At 52.0% G+C, this 24,004-nt stretch overlaps 1 protein-coding gene across 1 annotated transcript in view; it reads left to right on the top strand.

Moving 5' to 3' along the window:
* SAMD11 (sterile alpha motif domain containing 11) overlaps nucleotides 1-24,004 on the top strand; it is an 81,899-nt gene that overhangs the window by 13,738 nt on the left and 44,157 nt on the right. Inside the window, exons 3-4 of the mRNA XM_062507587.1 lie at nucleotides 10,745-10,923; nucleotides 15,268-15,318. Of these exons, the coding sequence (XP_062363571.1) occupies nucleotides 10,745-10,923; nucleotides 15,268-15,318 (230 nt within the window). The remainder of the gene's footprint in view (nucleotides 1-10,744; nucleotides 10,924-15,267; nucleotides 15,319-24,004) is intronic.

Below are 24,004 nucleotides of genomic sequence, written 5' to 3'. Positions count from 1 at the left end.
GTTCCCTTTGAGCCCCCCTGGATGTTCTGGGTTCCCCCTGAGCTCCCCTGGATGTTCTGGGTTCCCTTTGAGCCCCCCTGGATGTTCTGGGTTCCCCCTGAGCCCCCCTGGATGTTCTGGGTTCCCCCTGAGCTCCCCTGGATGTTCTGGGTTCCCTTTGAGCCCCCCTGGATGTTCTGGGTTCCCCCTGAGCTCCCCTGGATGTTCTGGGTTCCCCCTGAGCCCCCCTGGATGTTCTGGGTTCCCCCTGAGCCCCCCTGGATGTTCTGGCTCTGTTCCATCTCTCAGGGCTCTCTGCTGCTCTCTCTGATCCCAGCAGCCGACGGCTCCTGATCAATACCAGCCTTGATCAGCAAATAATTCCACCTTGATCAGAGATTCCTGTGATGAGAGCTGGGCAGGAGGCGTGCCTGGCAGCAGGCTGGCATTCCAGGGGTTGGTTTTGGGTTTTTCTGGCTGGGCTTTGAATTCAGTGTGAAGGAGGCTGGGCTGTTCCTGCTCACAGGGACCACTCTGGGTGCTGCATTTTCCTCCCTCCGTGTGAAACTCCCTGGTTTAGAAGAGGGGCACGAGGAGAGGAATTGATTCCTCATAATCCTCCAGGAAAAGAGCTGGGAATGGGCTTCCCCCATGCCACAGTGGCTGCTTGCCTACAAACAGATTTTGGTGGGGTTTTTTGCCTTTTATTGCCTTTGCCAGCTGTACCATACATATAACCCAGCAAATCTGCTTTATGTCAGGTGAACTTTGATACATTTATTAATATCACACTCATTATTTGAATATTTAAATATGCATGGCATATTTAAACAAAAACTATTATTTAGTTGGTACTTTTTAATTTAATTGCTTCAGATTTATAGAACACGAGCCTGTCATTGGCCTGTAAGTGCCATACAGTTAATTAAAAATGCAGTCAGAAATTCAAAACTGCCCTTCTGGCCCATCTCAGTCATCCCTGTCTTCAACCCAGGGATTACCCACCATGTGTGGGAGTCATTCCAGGCAGAAAATTCGGTGAGGAAAAAGCCTCAGGAGCCTGACCTGGATCCTTCCTGGGTTAGCAGTGCAGAGAATCCTTCCAGGTTTGTGTGGGAAGAGGAAGGAGGGGAAAAGGATCAGGAGGTTCAGCAGCTCAGGTGGCCCCAACCTTTTCCTCCAGAGCTCTCCCTGTGCAGGAGCTGCTGTGCTGTGCTGCAGGTGAGGATAAATCCAGGTGTTGGCTCTGAGGAGGAGAGAACAGATGGGAGGCAGCAGCTCAGGAGCTCCCAGGGCACATTCCTGGTTCCAAAAGAGCATTCCCAGGGTGGGCAAGGCAGCAGTGGCAGCACAGGGATCTGCCTGGTAATCAGGAACCCTCCTATGGGCCAGCTCACCTGACCCCCTTCCCTTATCCCTGTCCCAGCTGCCTCCTGGGCTGGGTAAATAATAAATAACACCCAGCCAGCCACAGGGATCAGCCAACAACCAGTGGCTCCCAAGGGGGCTGAACTTCCTTCCTAAATTCCACCCTGGTGCTCTTTGTGAAAGAACCTGCTGTTATTTTTCGTTTAACTTGTGGTTTAAATACTGCCCTTGTCTTTTGTTTACCTTCCTGACTTCTAATGTGATTTCAGAGGGGATTTCTCTGGAGTTCCAGCTGGCACCCAGTGTCCAAACAAAGCCAGGCCTCTTTCTGCTGTTTGCCTGGTGTTGTTTTACCCCTCCTGTGTTTGGGAAGGGCTCACCTGCCTCAGCACAGGGCACAGAGATCCAGCTGAGCCTCAGGGAAGGTCTGCAGGGATTTGTCCATCTGAGCCCTGTTTATTTTAATGGAGCATTCACTTCTCAGGAGCTGTCTCTTCTGGTGTCTCCAGAACCAGTGGCTGTAAAAGTTTGACTGTAATTTGATTTAACCCTTATTTTGGCTGTTTCTCCATTGGAATTTGGGTTTGTGCTGGATTTGAGCAGAGGATACCCTGTGGAGTTCAGGGGATGTTGTGCTGTGCTGTGCTCTGACATTTGTATTTTACTTTTGCTTTGTGCTGGAGTGAGGGAAATCCAGAGAAAGATTCCTGGAGCAGGATCTGTCCACGGCAGGGCTGTCCTGAGCTGGGGACAGGAATTCCTGGAGCAGGATTCCTCCTTTACCTTTCACACAGGTGTCACCTGGGGACTGGGTGAAAACCAAAGCTGTGAATTGGAAGTGGTGACTCCTGCAGGAGGAAGATGTGATGGAAAACACATCCAGGCTGGGATTTCACTTTCCCTTTGCCAGCCTCCTCCAGTGCAGGTGCTCCCGGGGTGACCCAGAGCTGCTTAGCAGAGCACAAGAGGATCAGGAGGCCTCTGAGGAGTCTGTGTCTGCTGCAGCTGCAGGGGGGGAATTAGGATTGGCAGAGTGTAATTGGTAGATCTTGTGTTTGTCTGGGTATTTTTGTGTTAACAGGGCCTGGAAGATCAGCAAGTAAATAATAAATTGGGACTCAGTTTGCTGTGCAGCACTGAAGGGGGAGGGGTGGCACCTCTGGTCTCACAGCTCCCCTCCTCAGGGGGCTCAAGGTGCATTTTACCTGAACTTGGCCAGGTAGAGCTCCCATCCAGGGACTTTCCATCTCAGCATCATTCCAGCACAGGAAGGAGCCCCAGCCTGGAGTGATTTACTCATGCAGAGTGTTCCCACTGAAAACTCTGTGGGGTTTAGTTGGGTTTCTGCAGATGTGCTGTGTTCTAAAGCAGGGCATGGCAGCTGCAGAATGGCCATCAGCAAAACTCAGTGCTGCAGCAAGTTTTGTTTTAAAAATGGAAGGAGTCCTCCAGGAGTCACCAGTAGTTGTGGGCACACTGGGTTAGTGTGGGTTTGTGTGCAAACTGAGGCCTGGGGGCTCTGGGTGAGGAGCTGCTGGAATTCAGGAGCAGCTTTGCTGAGTTGTGTCACTGCTGGAAGGCTCTGTCCGTGCTGTCAGTGCTGCTGGAATCCACCTCCGACCCCCTGGCCCAGCTCTGCTTCCCACCCTGGGGAATTCCTCAGTGCCTGAGAGGGGAGAGGCCATTTCCAGATAAAATGTTCCACCTTTAAAACTTCCCCCTCTGTTTTACTCCAATTAACTTTGATTCTGGTTTTCACTCCCATGTGAGATTAGGTTTTCTTCACCTTGTCAGAAACCTCTTCCCTCTGGCATTGCTCCTTTTTCTTTCTTCCCTTCCAGCTTCTTGTTTTTTGTTCTTTTGATGAATTATTTACCTCTCTTGTATTATTTTTTTTTATATTCTCTTTGTGTTTACCTTCAAAACACACAACTCCCAACACTCCCTGCGTCCTCCCGTGCTCATTGGGAAGCCACTGTGTTTACTGGTCATTCATTTCCCAGTGTTATTTATAAATACAAATGCTGTAAACTGTGTGGTGTCACCTGCTGGTGCTCCTCACGTGCTGAGCCAGCTGGGTGTGTGTTCCTGGGAATCCAGGGTTTAATCGTTTGGGTTTGTTCATGCTCACAGTGTCAGGGCTCTGTGGTTCTGGTGCTGAGCGTGACCCCAGTGCTGGCACAACACACCTGAGAGCAGGCAGGGTTGTGCTGGGGCCTGGATGAGTCCCCCAGGTGTGCCCCACCTTCCTGGGGCCTGGATGAGTCCCCCAGGTGTGCCCCACCTTCCTGGGCTCTGGATGAGTCCCCCAGGTGTGCCCCACCTTCCTGGGGCCTGGATGAGTCCCCCAGGTGTGCCCCACCTTCCTGGGCTCTGGATGAGTCCCCCAGGTGTGCCCCACCTTCCTGGGGCCTGGATGAGTCCCCCAGGTGTGCCCCACCTTCCTGGGCTCTGGATGAGTCCCCCAGGTGTGCCCCACCTTCCTGGGCTCTGGATGAGTCCCCCAGGTGTGCCCCACCTTCCTGGGGCCTGGATGAGTCCCCCAGGTGTGCCCCACCTTCCTGGGCTCTGGATGAGTCCCCCAGGTGTGCCCCACCTTCCTGGGCTCTGGATGAGTCCCCCAGGTGTGCCCCACCTTCCTGGGCTCTGGATGAGTCCCCCAGGTGTGCCCCACCTTCCTGGGCTCTGGATGAGTCCCCCAGGTGTGCCCCACCTTCCTGGGCTCTGGATGAGTCCCCCAGGTGTGTTCCACCTTCCTGGGGCTCCCAGCATGTCCAGGGGCTGAGGGCAGCTCAGTCCTCAGCAGTGCCAGGAGCACAGGAGGAATCCCCAGCCAAGAGGGGGTTGGAGGGGCAGGAATTGGGAGTTTTCCTCACCTGGCACTCCCAGCCCCTCTCCTGCTCAGTCCTGCTGCAGCTGGGAGCAGCACTCAGGCTCTAGGGAGCCATGGTGAGAGTTCCTCATAATCGGTTCATTTTGGGTTGGATTTAAGTCAGGCTCCACTGGCCCGGCCCACCCCCGAGGCTGGGGAGCCAGGACTGACTGCACATAATTGACTTTCTCTTCCGTGGCCACTCTCAATCAGATTCACCTGAGAAACCTCCCTGGCTCTGCCTGTCTGAGGCCTCTGTCCCTCCCAGGCTCAGCCATCAAGAGGAATTAAATTAGACAGAAATTAAACATCCCCTCCTCAGTGCTGGGGCTGTTAACCCCCCCATGCACACAAACCAAGCAGAATAACTCAGCTCCAGACCCTGCTGAATTCCCACACTGCAGGGGTGACCTCCAGAACCTGCTCCAGGCTCTGTCCCTGAAGTGCTTCCCTCATTAGTGGGGCTGAAATGTTCCTGGAGCTGCTGCTGAGGCTCTGCCTCCCTGGGGATGCCAGGGCAGAGCAATCCTGCAGCTCCTGCTCACAAATCACATCAGGGCACCTCATCCCAGCTGCTTTCCTGGAAGCCTCCCTGACTCCTCCTCCTCTTCCATCCAAAGTCAGGCAATGGAGATGGAAGAATCTGGGGACACTGCAGGGTGTCCCCAAAGGTTGTCACGAGCAGGACGTGTGGCCTCACCAGCTCTGCCCTCTGTCCCCAGCTCCTTCACCTGCATTTGCTTGGCCTTGTGGCTGCCTGGTCACAGGACTGAATCTCTTCTAAAACAATTTATTGCCTTCATTCTGTAGAATGACGTGGTCTGGTACCAACGTTTGCTTCCAGCAGCCATCTCTGTTTGTAGTCAGGGTAAAAATAAAAACCCCAAACCCTCCAGTTGTGCTTGGAGCCCTTTGCCATCCATCAGACAGGGGTCACAGGAACTGCAGCTCATGTGCTCTGGTCTTGAAACGTGCAGGAAATCAGTCTTTGTTACACATGAAATAAAGCAGTCTATGGGGAAAATAACCATAAATGTTCATTATTTGTACAGGAAAATCAATTTGTAGGCCAATTGACCAAATAAAGTAATACAATTTGCTGGGAAATCCCCCAGGTGTGGCAGGCAAATTGCAGAGCAGGGATGGAGGCTGAGGTTTGGATGGGGAATGTGGGATGGGAGGGACACAAGGCTGAGAAAAACCTGCAGAAAATGATACAGCCTATGGGGGGAGGTACCAGGGGCAAGGGGAGAGGGGATAATGTGGAGTTCTTTTGGTAGTTTTGCATCATTCTGTGTGTGATACCAAGAAGGTGCTGGGAGGGCATGGCAGGAGCAGAGGGACAGGGACAGGAAAAGTCCTGAGAGTGAGGTAGGGACAGGGACAGGAGGATGGGGACACAGGAACAGCCCTGAGTGGGACACAGGGACAGGAGGACAGGGACACAGGGACCCAGGGACAGCCCTAAGAGCTCTCTCTTGTTTTTCTGCCGCTCCAGAGGTGCAGCAGTGAGGTGTGGGAAGAAAGGGGAAATGTCTGAAAGCATCCACACTCTTTGCTCCTTGTCTCTTCACCTGAGAGGTGGAGCAGGCAAGGAAAGAAAAAAGGAAAAAATCTGTAAGATTTGCCTTTGTTTAGGGGACAGCAACAGCGTTCCACCCTCAGCTGGTGCAAGTTGACTTTTGCTCCATCAGAAGTGACTTACATTGCCTGAGGACCTGGCTTCACATCTCTGCTTCCTCCTTTGCAACCTCAGGCTGAAAGGGATAGAGTCATTTGATGTGGAAACAGACACAGAAAACAAAGAGCAGGACACTTCTCAGCCTTCTTCCAAAGAGGTTTTGAAAACAGGCAGCTCCAAAGGCCTGAGAGATTCTCTATCTTAGACCTACCTCCCTTCAAAGCCTGGAAATTCCAATTGCCTTTTCCCAGAAAAGTGTGGCTCTTGCTCTATTAACAAATTATCCTTTTGGCTTTATAACTCACTGAGAGATTCTAAATGGGAAATGTTCCCTTCTGTTCCCAGATTTTGTTCATCTGTTTCTTTAGGGCTTCACAAAACCCTGTTGTTAATATTGATGGGAAGAGCTGCAGCTTCCCTTCTGGGTAACTTTCTCTTGGGTTAAAACTTCCTTATTTTCTTCAGTTACAACAGGACCCAATTTCTCTGCCTCCACACATCGTCCTCTGCCCCAGAGAGCTTCCAACAGAACCAGGATAAGCCCCACAAACAGGATGAGGGACAGGGACAAGGCAGGGAACGTGTTGGTGATGGCTTTTGTAGCCTGAGCACGAGGGATTTGCTTGGGGTTACTCAGGGAAGTTGTGGTCAAGGGAGATTTTCTTCTCTGGTGCAGTTAAAATACCCCAAACACAAGCTGGGCTCCCTGTGCTGGAGCTCAGAGCTGCTCTCTGAAGCAGCTCAGCCCAGCCCATCACTGAGGATGGCTCTGCTGTCCCCAAGGGCTGCTGTCCCGTTTCCAGCTCTGGGACCTGTCTGCCTGTGGCCCATCTCTTCCCTTTCCTCCTCCTGAGTCCCTGCCAGAGCCTGTAAAGCCCTTCCACGGCACTGATGAAGGATGTGACAGTCCCCAACCCCTGGGAGGGTTTTCCTGCTCTGTCTTGCCTTCATTTTCTGCGGGACCATTGCCTGGCATTGAGCACCCCTCCCCTGCAGAGCCTGGCAGGCTTTCCCAGGACTTCTGCCTTTTGCCAGCTTTACCTGCAAAGTTGAAATCATGTTTTCTTTCAGAGAAGCTGTTACTATTTAATAATTGCTGGCTGTTCCCTCCTGTTCTCTCTTGCTTTGGGCCACCCCTCCTGTGCTGGAACTGCTCCAGTGTGACACTGGTGTCCCTGGGAGGAGATGATGGAGGACAAACCTCAGTGGCTGCGTGGCAGGGCTGGGCACGGCTGGCAGGAGGCAGGGGAGGGCATGCCTTAGGAACTGTTTCATTCACGTGTTCATCCCTAAACACTGGCCCAGGAGGTGGACTGAGAGCCTGGCCACCTCCTCCTGCCTGTGACCTCTGCCTGGATGCAGATTCTGGTGAGCCCAGGGCTGGATTTGCTACTGGAACAGTGAGGCTGGGAGCACGTTGGGCTGGAAGGGCTAATGAAGGCCCAGGGGACAGGGCAGGATTATCCTGGAAGGCAACCTGACCCTCTCTGAGGTGTTTACACTAATCACACCTGAAGGTAAATGCAAACTGTGCCAGTTACTCTACAGGGGGATGTGTGGTCCCCACTGCTGTGTAATGTCTCTAATTAAAGCCATTCCGCCAGGTTTATTATTTGGAAAAGCCAAAGAAAAATATCCCAGGCTCTCTAAACCTCCCCCTTTCCTTTTCCCTATCTTTATTATCAATAAAAAAGAGAGAGAAAATGCTGTCTGGGCTTGAGGATTTCCTTCACATATGGAAGAGATTTAGAATTCTCCTGCTCCCAGCACTGGCAGCTCACAGAGCTCCCCCAGCATTCCCTGTCTGCTCCCTGTGCTTCCCAGCTTTACGTGTGAAGAAGGAATGCACAGACTGGTTTTTTTCTGCAGTTTTTTTTTTTTTTTTTTTTTTTTTTTTTTTTTTTTTTTTTTTTGTCCAATAGTAATTATTTTTGAGGGTTGAATCACAGGCACGTGAATCATCTTGTAAACATCTTTGATATTTTTTTACCTGGGAGCGAATTTTTGGGGCATTTGTGTTTGTGTGCCTTTTCTGTGGGCCAGCTTTGGCTGCCTGGTGTCCCAGGGACTGCACCTGCTCCTCTGCTGGGGTCAGTTCCCACTGGGATCAGCTGTCCAGGATTCCACTGGACTGCCAAAACCTTTGATTTCATCTGCATTATTATTAATTTTTTTTTGTTGTTGTTCTGTGGAGCAATTTTTACCTCGCAGCTCTTGGAGCTCTGGGCCTTTTCGTGGCTGGGATCAATTAAATCTCACCAGGGACTGTCCTGGCCAGGGCTCTCCCCTTCCCTGGTGTCACTCCAGGGCGTTCAGCTGCTCCCAGGCCAGGAAACCTTTCCCCCCCTCCCTCCCTTCCTGCTCTCCCCGAGCCACTCCTTCCATCTGCGAGCTCTCCCAGGGCTCTTGTGCAACTCCTTGGATTTTGGGATTCTTGGCTGGGAGGACACAGCTCTAGGAGGGGTTGGATGGCTGGGGGGAGAAGGGTTTGGTTTTGTAACTCTGCTCAGCCACACAGAGCAGAATTTCCCCATCTGTCCAGAAAGGAAGAAATCCTCCCAGTGTTTCTGATGCTCCTTTCCTCTCATGACAGAAATATCAGGCTTCCAGATTTCTGCACTCCCAGAACCTGCTGCTGTCCTCAAGTTCTTAGGTTGTTTTTTTTTAGTTTTTTTTTTAATTGCAGCTGCATCTCTGGACTCTGGTAACTTTACATAATGTGCTGTTACCCATCTGATTTTTCCTGGAGAAAGGAAATACTCCTAGCTGTGATTTTTTTTTTTTTTAAACAAAGCCACCCGCACCCTGAGAATACTTTTGAGAGGCAATGAAAGCAATTAATGGTGTCAGAAGACCCTGGGAGGGTGGGGTGGGGGGGAGTGGAGGGAGAATGGGGGGTTATTGACTCCAACTCCAGCTGTGCTTCTGCTGCAACCAGAACCTCAAAATGAATCTTGAAGGATGGATGAAGGGAGGGCAGCCCTCGAACACGAGGCTCTCCTGCACTGCCCTCAAAACTCAGCCCTCACAGAGGCTTTGGAGGATTGTGGAGAGGTTTGGTTACTTTAATTAGAGAGGAAAAGGGATGTTCTGCTCCCCATCCCAGGGCTGGGGGAATCCTCGTGTTGGGAGAGGAGGAGCTGAGCAGTGAACATTCCCTGAGCTGAAGCAGTGCTGGGAAACTCCTCTGGGGCACTGCTGAGGTTGTTGGAGGGTTCCTGGGCCATAATTCTGCATCAGCACCTGCCCTGCCTGGCTGCTCCTCTCAGGTGTGTCTGGAGAGCAGCTCCTGCCTGGGGATGTGCTGGGTGTGTTCTGGACAGGTTTGTGTGTTTGCACCTTGGACCAGAGCCCTTCCAAGTCCGTGGCAAGACAATTTTGGAGCAGGTTCTGGGCCAGGCATGTGTATCTGCTGGTGGATTCCTCTGAACAGTCCAATTGATTCTAAACTGGCTGTAGGTGAATATAAAAGGCAAAATTAATTGGCTCAGTCTATTAAAATTTTCTAGGGACATAGTAAATAAATAAATAAAGCGTGCCCCAAACCTGAGGGTAAAAATACAAATCAAACAGGACTTTGAAATTGCATTGGTAGTGTTGAAATTCTGTGATTTCCAAGGAGTAGCCCTGGTTCTTTTCCCCTTTTGGCTGACTTTGCTCCTGTTCCTGAGCTGGCTTTGGGCAGAGGCTGCACTTGGGGTGTGTGCACACATTCCCTGTGTGCACAGAGAGGGGCAGGACTGGAAAAGCACCTTGAGCACAGAAAGTGTCACAAGGCAGAACATGCACAGTTCATGAAGTGTATGTTTTCCCCCAAATTTTGCCAATTTTATGCCATTTTTGGCCCACTGCTCCCCTCTCCCCTGGGTGCCTGCTGCTCACAGACTGTTCTTGGCTGGGACCTGCAGCTCAAGGGGAAAGGGGTGATGCCTTCCAGATGGGTTTAGCTCGTTATCACAGCGATTAGGGCTGCCCTTAACGACCACAACTGGAATTTATTGACAGAGGTAAACAAGTTTTTGTTTGGTATTTGTGGAAAGTTCTTAATTTGTTTAATTAAAAAAACATGGGCTCTTCTATCAGTGCTCCTCCCCTGCAGAGAGCCTGACCCGCTTTCCCAGGACTTCTGCTTTTTGCCAGGTTTATTTGGGAAGTCAAAATCAGATTTCTTTCAGAGGAGCTGTTGATATTTAGGTGTTCCTGTGTGTTTACTGTCTCTGTTTCACACACCTTGCTCCCTGTGCAGAGAATGGGCACAGAACTGTGGCCTCGCTTTCTCTTGCTGGGGTTCCCATCCCAATTCCATGATTTTGTTGGCTAAAATTGCAGATTCTGTGGGGCAGTGGCACTGCAGCCTCCCTGGTTTCCAGGGGGTTTTGCTGCTGCTGGCTGGCACAAGCAGGTGTCCCTTTACAGCCCTGCATTACCTGGATCATGACTTCCCTGGGCTGCTGACAAAGCTTTTAGTTGAAATGTGGAAATACTTGGTGGTAAATATTCTGGAGACAGAGATTGGTGCCTGATTCTGCTGCCACCTTCTTTCCTCTTGGTGTAGGTGAGCTGCAGGCTGGGGATGAAGGGGTGGGAGAGGCTCCAAGTGCATGGCTTGGTCAGAAGTAGAAAAATCAGAAATAGAATTGTCTGTGCTGGGAAGTTCTTTGCAAAGTGACCAGGGCAGGGTGTGAGCTATGCAGGGACTGGCAGCTTTGGTTTATCCAAAAGAGCTTTTTGACAGAGGTGGACAAGTTTTTGTTTGGTATTTGTGGGAATACCGAGGTTCCTCACCAAATCCTTGTTTTCTTCTCTTTCTCTCTGGCCCTCTCCCCATTCCAAACCCATCCCAGAACCGGGGCCGCCTGGCAGAGAAGAGGACAATCCCCCTGCCCCCCACCAGGGTCCCCAAGAAAGAGCTGAGCTCCATCTTCTCCCACAGCGAGGACAGCGAGGAGAGCGACAAGAGCAATGGGCAGCACCCCGAAGTGAAGCAGGAGGAGGATCTGCACATCAGTATCATGAAAAGAAGGTACCTCCATCAGTGCTGGGCTGGGGCAGAGCCACAGAAACCTGGGCAGAGCCTTGGAGAGCCAGCCCTGCCCCGTGGAGTCACCTCCAGGGACTGAGGTCACTGCAGATTTCACGTCCCAGCTCACAGAGGGCAGCTGGGTGGGGGATTTTTCACTTTCTGCTGTTTGGGGTTTGCACTGAAGGCTCTGGATTTGCAGATTTTCAGTTGGGTCTCACTCTCTGTCCAGAGCTCTGTGGCCAAGGAATTGCATGACCAGGAAATCATCTGTGGGCTTCAGCTGTCTGAAATACAGAGGTGTGGGGACCCCAGATCCTGCCTTTGCTTTCAGTTGTGCTCAAATTCTGAAGTAATGGAAACTGGGGAGTTCAATGTTGGGGAGCAGAGTTTGGGAAGGTGTGGGGTTTTGTCTGATGACAAGTGTCAGAGCATCCTGAGAGCCTCTAGGAGTTAGAGAGAAGTGATGGAGTTGCAGCAGGGAGGAGGAACTGCTTGATTTCGATCCTGTTTTTCTCAGTGCTGCCATGGACATTGATCCTGGAGTTGTGCAGTCTTAGAGGAAGAGGAGAAAGGATTGTCTGGAGTTAGGTCCTGGTAACCCTCACTTGGCCTCTCCTGGGAGGCCTCAGTGCCCTCAATGTTCAGCTGCAAAATTCCATGTCCTCTCACCCCTCTGAAAACCCAGGAATTTCAGAAAAATCTGTAACCCCAGGAAAACAAACCCCTAAAGGCAGCGTGCCTCAGCCTCCCGTGCAGATCACTGCAGCTCCTCTGGGTTGTCATCTCCCTGTGATGCACAGCAGGGCTCAGATCCTGAGACAAGCCCTATAAAACCAGAGCAGAGGGAACTGAAGGGCTGTAATTGCTTTTCTAATGTTTTATGTGTTCCTTGCCTGGCAGGAGAGAAGCTGTTTCCCCCTTCCCTCCAACAGATGCTGGCACCCTCAGCAGCTGAGGGCTCAGAGCAGGGAGACAAAAGAGCAACCAGCTCTTGCCATAAAACCCTCCTGTAATTAAAGGTTGGGTTTATCATTGCAGCTGTCCAGCAGCCTGTTCCTGCTGGAAATGGAAAGGTGTTTTGGGAATGCACCTGGGCTGCTCAGGAGGCACCGAGCACAGGGAACCCCCCCAGTCAGTTCTGGTGAACTGCCCTGCTCCTCCTGCCCCGGTTAATTATGCTTTTAATGCTGCAGAATTACAGTGCTAGATTGTCTCATTAGGAGGGAGAACAACGTGATAACTCTGTAATTGATAATGCTGGGCCCCCCAAATACAAAGTGCTCTTATCTTAAATCTTTAATTACTGTAATTGCTTTGCCTTGTTTATTGGGAAATGAAGGAAGAATGTTTGGCACTTCTCAGGCACTGATCCCCAGCTCCTCATGGCTGTGCTCTCCAGTTCTGCAGCACTTTGTCCGGAGGTCTCTTGTTTCAGCTTTATTTCCTTGGAGGAGCGCAGGGTTCTCCCAGCTGGGTTAAACTCCCACTGCTTTTGTACAGTTGTTCTTTTCCTGGAGCTGTGATGCACTGTGGGGGGAAAAGTTGGGACAGTGAGGCAAGTAGAGCAGGCAAAATTCCTGGGAGTGCAGGAACAAGGGAAAAACAGGAATTAAGTGCTGGGTGCCCAGGCAGGGAACATCTGCTCCCATCTCAGCATTCCCAAGTATTTCATCCCTCAGACAGGATTCCCCAGCTCTCCTGTCCCAGTGAGGGGGGGACTGGACGCTTCCAGCTGCTCCAGAGCCTCGAGTGGGGAGCAGCCTGACCCCTCCTGCTGGCCTGGGGGTGGCTCTGGGGACATCAGGAGCAGCCTGACCCCTCCTGCTGGCCTGGGGGTGGCTCTGGGGACATCAGGAGCAGCCTGACCCCTCCTGCTGGCCTGGGGGTGGCTCTGGGGACATCAGGAGCAGCCTGACCCCTCCTGCTGGCCTGGGGGTGGCTCTGGGGACATCAGGAGCAGCCTGACCTCCTTGTGCTGGCCCTGGGGGTGGCTCTGGGGACATCAGGAGCAGCCTGACCTCCTTGTGCTGGCCCTGGGGGTGGTGGCACTGGCAGCAGGGACAGGCTGGGGTGGCCAGGGTGGCTCTGGGGACAGCAGCAGCAGAACAAAGGTGTCACAGCCCCAGAATGACAGCAGGGCCCTGCAGGGACTATGCCTCATCTGCTCCTGCCTTCATTCACCTGCTGTGTCTCCCCCCAGGGCTGGGGCTTCACTGGGCCCCACCGAGAGGAGAAATGGGTTAAACTGGGATGGAGAAACAAGGACAGGCCTCAGCAAAGCTGTATTTTCCTCCTGTACCCCTGGATGTGCCCCCTGCACACCTGGCACCACAACACTTGCATGACTGCTTTTACTGCTTTCAACATTTTGCCTTTTCCTCTTTCACCTATTCCCAGTTTCCTGCTGCTCTGAGGGCTGGGCACTGGTGAAGGGAAGGCTCTGGGGATTAGAACTGGAGTTGGAAGTTTCTTGGCTGGTCCCTCATCTCAGCCTTTGACAGTCTTGCCCAAATGAGGGCAGTGGTGGAATCACCATCCCTGGAAGTGCTCGAGGAAGGTGTGGATGTGGCACCTGGGAACATGGCTCAGTGCTGGGTTAAAAGTTGGACTGGATGAGCTTAGAGGGCTTTTCTAACCTTAATGATTCTATAATTGTTAATTAGACTCCACAAATTCCATTGCTGTGCAGTAGTTTGGGAAGCTTTAACTTCCTTACCCTCCCAGGGAGATTCCACCCAGCCCTGATAAATGCATGACCTCAGCCTGGGAGCTTTTCCACCCCGAGGTGCAAGCTGCCTGTCAGGATCTCCTGATGTTATCCCAGGAATCTCCAGGCAGAGGAAAGCCAGGGAGGAAGGCTCACACTGCTGGATTTCAGCCCAGCATTGTCTTGTGGGCTGATGCATTTAATTCCTATTTTAAAGAGTGTGGGAGGGGAGGGAAAGGGGAGAAATGCAGTGACAGCATCTGGGATTGAACGGGGTGGGTCACAAACAGCTTTGGCCAAGTCCCCAGCAGTGGTGAGGTGAGGATGAGGATGAGGGTGAAGCTCAAGCACCTGCTCAGAGTGCTGGGAAGGTATCATTGTCCTAATGTGGATTTGAGGAAAAGAGAGGGGAAACAGCCACTGACTTGCCAGGGATGCTGCAGGGTAAAATTCCCAAGCAGCACAAAATCCCTTCTTGGTCAGGAAGAAAATGAGAGCAGCAAAAAAGGTGAAGTGTGAGGAGAAAAGGAGGTCTTACCCCACAAGTGCCCTTGGCAGCTCTGCCCATCTCTGTGCCTGGCAGCTCTCCTGCTCTCCTTGGGTCTGAGCCTTGCAGCAGCAGTTCCTGCTGAGAGCATCCCAGAGGCCCCAAGGCTCAGCCTCCTGCTGCCATTGTCAGGTTGTTCTTCCAGGAGCCATGGATGAGATTCCCTGAATCCCTGTGCACTCCCTGCTCAGCCTTCTGGAGCAGCCTGCTGTGGATACTGGGAGACTGTGGCAGCTGGGACTGGGATAACTGGGAGGAGCAGGGAGGATCCAGCTCTGTCCATCCAACCAAAAAAATCCCATCAAAACCCTCAACCCCCCCTGGCTGCTCTGCCTTAATTTGGGATATTTTTTATCCCCAAGCTGCTGCTCCTGCCTGTCACAGGCAGAGTGACAGAAGGTGCTGGGTTCATTTCTGAGGTGGGAAATTGCTGATAATTCATTTCCAGCTGGGAGGGAACACGGCACAGACACGTCTGGGGCTTCTGCCTGAAATGTCAGCACTGAGCTCATTCTGCCTCCTCTGAATGGGGCCTGGGAGCTGGGACAGCTCCCTACAGCTCTCAGGGACAGGGGTGAAGCAGGGAGAGGGCCTGGATGGAGCAGGAGAGGGTTTGTATGAGGAAGGAGAGGGTTTGTATGCAGGAGAGGATCAGGGTGGAGCAGGAGAGGGTCAGGATGAAGAAGAAAAAGGTTTATATGCAGGAGAGGGTCAGGATGGAGCAGGAACGGGTCAGGATGGAGCAGGGAGGGTCAGGATGGAGCAGGAGAGGGTCAGGATGAAGAAGAAAAGGGTTTGTATGCAGGAGAGGATCAGGGTAGAGCAGGAGAGGATCAGGATGAAGAAGAAAAGGGTTTGTATGCAGGAGAGGGTCAGGATGGAGCAGGAGAGGATCAAGATGTAGCAGGAGAGGATTTCCCAGTGCTGAGCAGCTCCTGGGTCCTGCTGTGGACACAGAGCTCTGCAGTAGGCTGCACAAGTCAGGATTTGGGGCTGAGGGGGCTGTGGGGTCCCCAGGGTGGAGCAGGGTTTGAGGGACAGGAGATGAGTGCTCAGCCTGTGCCTCTGACCTCTCTTTTGTTTCTTGCAGGATTCACACCCACTGGGATTTAAACATCTCCTTCCGAGAGACCTCTTGCAGGTACTGTTCTGGGGCACCTCTCTGTGCTGGCCTGAGAGTTTCTGATTTCTTACTGGATGCTGATGCATGTAAATGAACATACCTGTCACTTCTGGGGCGTTTTTTCCTTCCTCCCTCTGCTCCTCATTCTCCCCACACACCCTCTCTTTTGTTTTTATTTTGGGGGAAGTTGTATTCTGGGGGATAACCAGTCCCTTCTACATTGGAAGAGAGAATTGATGAGACTCGTAAAGAAAGGCCAGTTTTGATGTGTTTGCTCTGGTCCCAAGAAGGTAGAAATCCATAAGTTGAAGATCTCCAGTTGAAAAGATGAATATTCATTCCTCTGTGACCCCTGGGTCAGTTGAGAACCTGGTCGTGGTGCATTATCTTTTGTGCTGTCAGCAGTCACAAACTCTTCTAAGCCTTTAAAAGTCCAGCTGCAGGAATTTGCACTAAAATCTGGGATTTTGAAAGGTCTCTTTCATCCTGGATTTCCCGATTGGGATGCAGCCCTTGAGTTGTAGAAAACTGCTGGGATTTTAGATTGAGAACAATAAATCTGAGCAGCTGGGAAACTTCTCAGGAAGGGGAGGAGAGAGCAGGAAGAAGCAGGACAGGGCAGAGTGAGGGTCCCTGGGTGCTGGGGAAATCAGGAACTGCTCTGTGGGATCTCCTGGCAAAGAGCAGCCCTGTGACAAGTCTGAGTTTTGCTAAAAACTCAGATGTTTTGTTTGAATGTTTTGTTTGAACCTGTTCAGTTAGAGATGGAAAAAAGGGGGAGTAATACCAGTGGTGGAACAGAGGACAATGTCCATGTCTTTAACTGACCACTGGAGAGGGAATTAAACCTTGCCCATGGGAATGAAGGTGGGAAATCCATGTGGACTCATCCTCCAATGGGAGCAGCGAGAGCAGAGAATTCTCTGGTATTTAACCAAGCACAAACTGTGGCTCTGAACCACAAACCCCAATAATTCCAAAATTTTCCTGCATTAAGAGCACAAACCCCACCCCAGAGTGAGCACAATGAGCCAGTGCAGCAGGCCCAGCTCAGCCAGCACCCATAAAAACAGGTTTTTGAAAGGCAGCCCTTAGAATAAAACCCCTGGTTTGCTGCTCCAAGCTTTTGGGACTCTCAAATACAAAGGGATGGATTCCTTCCAGGCAGAGCCTTTCATGCTAAATTTCAGCCCAGAGCAGAGTTTTATGGCTGAGTTATAAACTCCTAACAGGCAGAGGTTTGGGATGGAAGTGCTGACAGTGCCTTAATTAATGTCCCTGTGAGCAGTGATTCTGCACAATGGCAGCTGAGGGTGCCAACACCTTTGGGAATCAGAATCCCTGTCTTAAAAAAAGAATAATTCTCAACTTGCAATGCATGGAGTAAAATAATGGTCTGATTTTTATGTCAGATACATTTCCTGGTCTTCCTCAACTTGACTGTTCCCTTCAGTTTAGCTCTGTCCTGGAAGAAACCTCAGTAATTCCCCTTGGGAACAGAAGTTTTGCTTTTCCTGATGAGTCCAGCTGTCACAAGCTGTCCATCTAGCCCATTTAGAGGAAAAAAAAATTGCTTATGCTGTGTGGCAGAAGAAGGATTTTGGGTTTATATGGCAGGACAGAGAAAGGTTTTCTGTGTTTGAGTAGCCCAAATTGCCCCACAGCCCTGTAAACCAGGTCTCAGTTCCACCATGGGCTGGCAGAAGGGTTTAGCTGACCTTTGTTATCAGTGCCCTGCACTGCTGGATGTGCAGCTTGGGTGGATGTGGTGCATTAAAGGGGAATGGATCAGGGCAGGCAGGAGGAAAAAAAGGACATAAATCAGGCTGAGGGGAAGGAGGAGATGAAAAATACCTGGGAAATGAGCTGGGAGAAGCAAACAAAATGGGAAATTCAGTGATTTAGCTCCTTCCTTTGGAAAGCAGGGCAGGATTGAGGAGCAGCTGCTGCTGGAGGTGTCAAGGCTGCTCCTGACTCAGCAGGGCTCTGCTGGCTGCCACAGGTGAGGGTGTGGAGCCACAGCCCTGCTGCTCTGCTCTGCCCTTCCACACTCATCGAGGATGCCTGTGGGGCTGCCTGGTTTTAAGTGTTTTTTTGTGGTTTTTTTTGTTGATTTTTTTTTTTCCCCCTTAGTAAGCTTTTCCCTTCTAATCTCCAAGACCTGAAACAGGGACTAAAAGGTCAGAGGGAGTTTTCAGCAGCTGGAGGCTGAACCTGAGCCCTGAGCCTTCAGCAGGTGCTGCCAGAGCTGGGCTTTGTCAGGGGAGAGCCCTGGAGCTCTGCAGGGAGGGCAGGCAGTGCCAGAGGGAGCAGTGCCCCCAAACCAGGACCTGCCTTCCTCCTCTGCTTGCTCTCCAGCTGGAAAAGCTGATGCTGAGCTGGACAAGTTGGGCTTTACCCATCAGGTGAAGTCAAGGAAGAGGAGACTGGGGAGATCCCAGCTGTGTGGGACCTGCAGAGCTGTTCCCAGAACTCCTGGGGACTCTGGGGGGCAATTCAGAGTTGGTTCTTGGGTCTGTGGAAGTCCCCAGTGAGACACCACAGTGGCAGGAAAAGGACATTTATTCAACATCAGACTGAATTGTGCCCATCCAGATCGTTTGTGCCCTGGGTGTGGGCAATGGGCTGCTCAGGGAAATACTTCAGTCCTCATCCTGGGCTTTTAGGAATCAGGCACAGCAGAGGTACCTGAGTGGCTTTTCCCTTTCCTGTGGGGATAAGGCCAAACAAGGAGAAAATTTGGAGTGATGAAAAGTATGACTTAATCTGAATTAATTATGTCATCATCATTTCATTAGCTGCACTTTCTTGCATTCATTCCCAGGAAGATTTATCTGGCTACGGAGATGGGGTAGGGACAGGAGGCCATTTATGGACTAGCAGGGATTCAAATACTAAAGGGGAATTGGGAGCTGATAAACCAGTTCTAACTTTCATTTAAAGCTAAAGCTGTATTTCAAATGAAGGTGAGAAGAGCTGTTAGACACCTACAAGAAAAGGAGGAAAGTTTATTTAAAGTAATTATGGCCATGTTTATCCCCAGTGTGCTGCCATCTCTGGTGCATCTGTCGTGGGAGGGGGTAATGGACCTTCTGTAGGGTGTCCTAAAGGATTTGGGATAACCTGAGCAGCTGCAGGTCTCTGTGTATTGTTGAGACACAGACAGGCTTGGGTGCAGCCTTGGGAAGAATTCCTGATACCTTTTAGTTCACATAAACCTCAAGGAAAGAGCCACACCTGAGAGAAGCCATGCACAAAGAAGGAACCTGCTTTGGGGTCCAGACTCCCAGAGCCTGGAACTGGAACTGGGGATTTTCTGCCCTCCCTGCTCACCCCCGTGTGGGGCTGGGATGGTTTGGGGTGTCCTGAACACCCCAGTGATGTGAAGAGCTCCTGTGGATCCTCCCTGCCCTCAGCTCAGGTGTGCCCTCCTGCCCCAGCACCAATTAAATCTGCTCAGCCAAGGATTTTCATATTTCATCAGCTCCAGGCAGAGTTTGGGAATGTTCAAGAGCTCTCAACTCCATAGGCACACATTCCTGTCACTGCCTGGGCAAAACCTCTGCTGCTGTGTCCTGACAATCCCAAACTTCAGGGATCTCTCTCCTCCATCTCTCAGGGTGGTGTAATTCCATTTTTTTATTTTTTTTCATTTATGAGCTTGCAGAGAGCTGAATGACAAAGTAGGCTTACAGTAAAAACATCTTCATACTTATTTCCATCTTATTTTGGAGTTGCCAGCCCTACTGATCATTTTTATGAACTGTCATGAGCATTAATGAAATTTTATGGGCATTTTGCTCGGGACATTGCAGGATGATTAATTTGTTTTTTCAGGCTCAGTCTGCAGGGAGATTTAGGGCTGTGCTGCCCATGGGCAGGGTTGGGATTTTCAGGCGTCTCTGCTCCCTCCAGTTGGGAAAACTTGTTTATCCCTCCCTCCTCTTTTCCCTTCCCTCATTTCCACCTTTCCCTCCCTTTTTCCTGTGTCTGCTGGGTGACATCTCAGGAGGTGGAGATACCTGGGAGGCAGAGGTGGGATGCTGGTGAATTGTTGTCTGTCAAATTTATCTCTGAGAAAGACAGAGACTGACCCAGAGGGGTTTTTACCAATGGTGGAGATATCAAAGTTACCCAAAAGGCTGAGCAATAGAAATAGAATATAAATACAATATAATAGATAATAACTGTATATAATACAAATACATAATGATATAACAGATAATATAAAACATAATAATGTACAATATAAATATAAATTGACATATAGATATCTATAAATATGAAATATATTTATATAATAAAATGCATAATAAAAATATATAGGTTTAGTTTTAAAAACAAAAATAATAATAAGAGGTGGCCAAGTGGTAGCTTTCCCTGATTCTATCCTGAGCACAAAATTCCCATGGGTCACGCTGCTCCCGTGCAGCCCCAGCAGCTCCTGTGCAGCTCCTGTGCAGTCCCTGCTGCTCCTGTGCAGTCCCTGCAGCTCCTACTGCTCCTGTGCAGCTCCTGTGCAGTCCCCGCTGCTCCTGTGCAGTCCCTGCAGCTCCTACTGCTCCTGTGCAGCTCCTGTGCAGTCCCTGCTGCTCCTGTGCAGTCCCTGCAGCTCCTACTGCTCCTGTGCAGCTCCTGTGCAGTCCCTACTGCTCCTGTACAGCTCCTGTGCAGTCCCTGCTGCTCCTGTGCAGTCCCTGCAGCTCCTACTGCTCCTGTACAGCTCCTGTGCAGTCCCTGCAGCTCCTGTGCAGTCCCTGCTGCTCCTGTTCAGCCCCTACTGCTCCTGTGCAGCTCCTGTGCAGTCCCCGCTGCTCCTGTGCAGTCCCTGCAGCTCCTACTGCTCCTGTGCAGCTCCTGTGCAGTCCCCGCTGCTCCTGTGCAGTCCCTGCAGCTCCTACTGCTCCTGTGCAGCTCCTGTGCAGTCCCTGCAGCTCCTGTGCAGTCCCTGCAGTCCCTACTGCTCCTGTACAGCTCCTGTGCAGTCCCTGCAGCTCCTGTGCAGTCCCTGCAGCCCCTACTGCTCCTGTGCAGCTCCTGTGCAGTCCCTGCAGCTCCTACTGCTCCTGTACAGCTCCTGTGCAGTCCCTGCAGCTCCTGTGCAGTCCCTGCTGCTCCTGTTCAGCCCCTACTGCTCCTGTGCAGCTCCTGTGCAGTCCCTGCAGCTCCCCCAGTGCTCCCCCGTCCCTGCAGATCCTTGACCCCAATCCTGCCGTGCCCAGCTCCGGGTGCCAGTCCGGGCACCTGCAGGGTCGGGAGCTGTGCCAGGTGCTCAGCGGGAGGAGGGGACGGTGGGGCTGAGCCGAGCCTTTGCCAGCTCTCCCTGATCCCATCCCTGCCTGTCCTGCTGACTCAGTGACCCTGGCTTTACTCGGGGGTCAGGGAGGCTGCCCTTGCCCCGGGGGCCGTGCCGGGGCACAGCCGGTGGAAGTTGTGCTGCGCAGTTCCCCGTGCCGGGGTGGCCGTGGCTCTGCTGGCTGCAGGGTGGTTCATCCTTCCCTGGGGGGGGGGGTTTGGTTCTAATTCCTTTGTTTTAGCTTTGTGTTCTAGTGAGGGAGAAGCTGAAGGGATTCAGCAGTTCTCGGGAATAAACGTGATTTTATTCCCAGAGCGCTGGATTTGGTGTGGTCAGGGTTGGGGTGGGGGGGTTTCTGTTCCTGCTGAGCAGAGACGCAACTCACACATTTTTTCCCACTCTGAGCTGCCACCATTAACTGGGAGCACCAGGGGCTGATTTTCTGACAGGTTCTGTGCAGGAGGTCAGAGCAGGGAGATAGAGCAGTCCCTTCTGGGGCTTAAAAATCAATGAGTCTGTGATTAAATGGCCCACGGAGGCTGGACACTGCAGGCTGAGGGAAAAGCGATGATATTGGTGCTGGTTTATGTGGGGGCTGCAGCAGGAATTGCTCCTGCAGCTCTTCCAGGTTCTTGTTGAACCCCCTGATTTACCAAATACAGGTTTTATTTCTCCAGGGGCTGGACTGGAGTGCTGATGTTTCTTTAGAAATCAGTTATTAGTTGGTTTTTTTTAAATGCTAACCAGGGAATCTGAGCAGCCCTGAGTGCCTGTGCTGGAGCAGCCCTGCCATCCCACACTTGTGCTGTTACATAAGGTTGTTTCTCAGGGCTGTAATGATGCAGCAGCATTTATGGACCAATCTGGGTTCTCCTTTAATGGCTCCCATCAAAAGCTCATTATTCCCTCCCCAGTCCCTGCCTGATTTACACCCCTCCCGACCCTGGGTGTGTGCTCCACTTCGGGCAGCCCTGAGCCGCGCACTCCTCTTGTTAAATCCTGGTTCCCTCTGGCTGGAAAAGCCCTCCAGGGTCACCAAACCCAGCCCTGGCAAGGCCAGCACTGCCCCGTGTCCCCAGGGGCCACATCCCCACAGTCCCTGCAGGGCTGGGCACTCCAGCACTGCCCTGGGCAGCCTGTCCAGGGCTTTATTCCCTTTTTTTGGGTGGGGAGTTTCCTGACACCCAATCTAAACCTGCCCTGGTGCAGTTTGAGGCCATTTCCTCCAGCAGTTGGTGACTCTGGATGGGACACTGCTGCTGACACCAAAAACTTGTCCTTTTGTGCTGCTGAGACCAACAGAGAAGGAAAAAACCCTCGTGTCTCTGCAGCTCCTGGTGATTTTCTCATCTCCTTGGAGCTTCTCTGCCGCTCCTGGTGTCTCAGCTTGGCCAGGCAGGGTGGGAGCCCAGGGATCAGGGAGGGAAATCTCTGCAGGGTGAAGGATCTGAACCTGGCACCTGAGCCAGGTGTAACATCCTTGAAGCAGCCCTGGATGCAGCCAGGCTGCTCCCCCTGCCCTGGCCTGATCACTGCCCTCCTGTCTTCTCCCCTGCAGGCCCTGACAATCCTCCTTTTGCATATTGGATTTTTCCTTTCTTTATTAGAGGGAGGGGCAGAGGGTCGGGACAGTTTTATGGCTGCTGTATTGATCAGTTAAATTTAATATAATCCCTGCACTTACTGGGTGATCGTTAAAGGGGATGGAGAGCTGGTGAAATGTATTTTAAAATAAATATTTTTCCATTTTATTTCTGTCCTATTCTACTTTCTGAGTCTCTCTTCTCTTCCAGTCTCTTCCTTTGCATCCCTTCAGAGATATTTTTCCTGTGTTTTCTCTGCTTTCCTCTGATTTGATTAAGTATTAGGAAAAGTTACCCAGTTTGGTGTGGTGCTGGACCCATTCCCCACTCCCTCAGCTCTCTTGCAGTTCCTGGATCTGTGGAATTCTGTGTCTGCTGGTTTAGGACTTGCTCTGGTTTTATCCCAGCTCCTCTGGAGCTCCTGTGGCTGCAGGTCCAGGTGGGCTCTGTCTGGTGCCCATTCCTGTGCATGTCCATGGAGCAGCAGCCCAGAGCTGCCTCCCTGACATCCCAGGGAGGGCTGGGGCACAAAAACCCAGCGTGAGCTCCAGATGGACCCAGATCCCCAAACTGGAGCTGCCTTTGTGGGTGCTGGGAGGAGCTGCAGCGTGGATGGAACTGCTCCCTTGCACAGGGGCTGCATTTCTCCTGCCTGGCACCGAGCCCTGGGACCTTTCTGGGAGCGACCTTGAGCTCAGAGCAGGGACAGAGCAAAGCCTGGCTGCCAGCAGGGTGGGAAATCTCTGCCAGGCTCCTTCAGCCTCACCCTGTGAGGAAGATGGGGCATTTGGAGCTCGGTCACTGCTCCCTTGCTCCTCACTCCGGAGACACAGAGCTGCAGCAAACCGAAAGGCAGCCACTGCTGGAAATAATTTAAATTCTGACCAAATTGTCTGGTTCCCCCAGCTCCCCCCCTGCAGTCACTGCTCGCAGTCTGAGCAGCGCCGGGCCAGAGCCACCAGGGCCTGCGGGCGCCTGGCTGCCTGTGCTCTGCAGAGCCCTGACACTGATTTATATTTTGGTTAATTGTCTCCAGCCATTAGTCTGCTCATCCCTCTCCTCGTTAAAGATGCAGTCGCTGCTAATGGCTGTAAATGAAACACATTTAGAAGGCGTTGCTCGAGTCTGGTGCTGGCTGAGCAGGCACTGGGAGCTGCCACCTCCCCCAGCTCTGGGGGTGCTGTGTGACACTTGGGGACATCTGTCAGCACCTCTGTGCCCGCTCTGGCTCACAGGCCAGGAGCCAAAGGGCCTGGGGCTGCCCCGTTTGTCTCATCCCCTCCTGAAGTTACTGTGTGCTGGCCCAGAAAGGGCTGGGAGAGGCTGCCAGCAGCTGGGAGGGACTGGGATGGAAGAAGAGAGACTGGAGTGAGGGTCCAGCACAAGGGACAGGGCACAAGAGAGGGACTGGTTTGCTGGGGTGGGGAGGAGGGAATGAGGTGAAGATCCATCCATCCATCCATTCATCCATCCGTCCGTCCGTCCGTCCGTCCGTCCATCCATCCATCCCTCCCTTCTCCTAGGAATAAGCCCCAGCTCTGTCCCACCTCTCCTCGTGCTGGAGGAGCCCAGGACACCAGGACTCCAAAGCTTGTGTGGTCCAAGGCAGAAGGAGCAGCTCGTGGAGGGTGTGATGTGATAAAAGCTGTCTCAGCCTGTTTGCCTCATCTCCAGCCTTCCCTTTCCTCTCAATGTCACCTTGGGGTTCAGTTTGCCTCCCAGTGGAGTCGTGTTTTCCTGGGATTCTGCCTGATTCCATGGGCAAACTGAGTGGAGCTCAGAGCCTGGAGTGTGCCTGTGACCCTATGGGTCCCTGAACTTGGAT

Source organism: Cinclus cinclus, chromosome 23 (assembly GCF_963662255.1).
Source record: "Cinclus cinclus chromosome 23, bCinCin1.1, whole genome shotgun sequence".
In the NCBI taxonomy this organism is placed as follows: Eukaryota; Metazoa; Chordata; class Aves; order Passeriformes; family Cinclidae; genus Cinclus; species Cinclus cinclus.
Note: the sequence above shows the minus strand (reverse complement) of the source record. Positions and strands in the feature narration are given on the sequence as shown.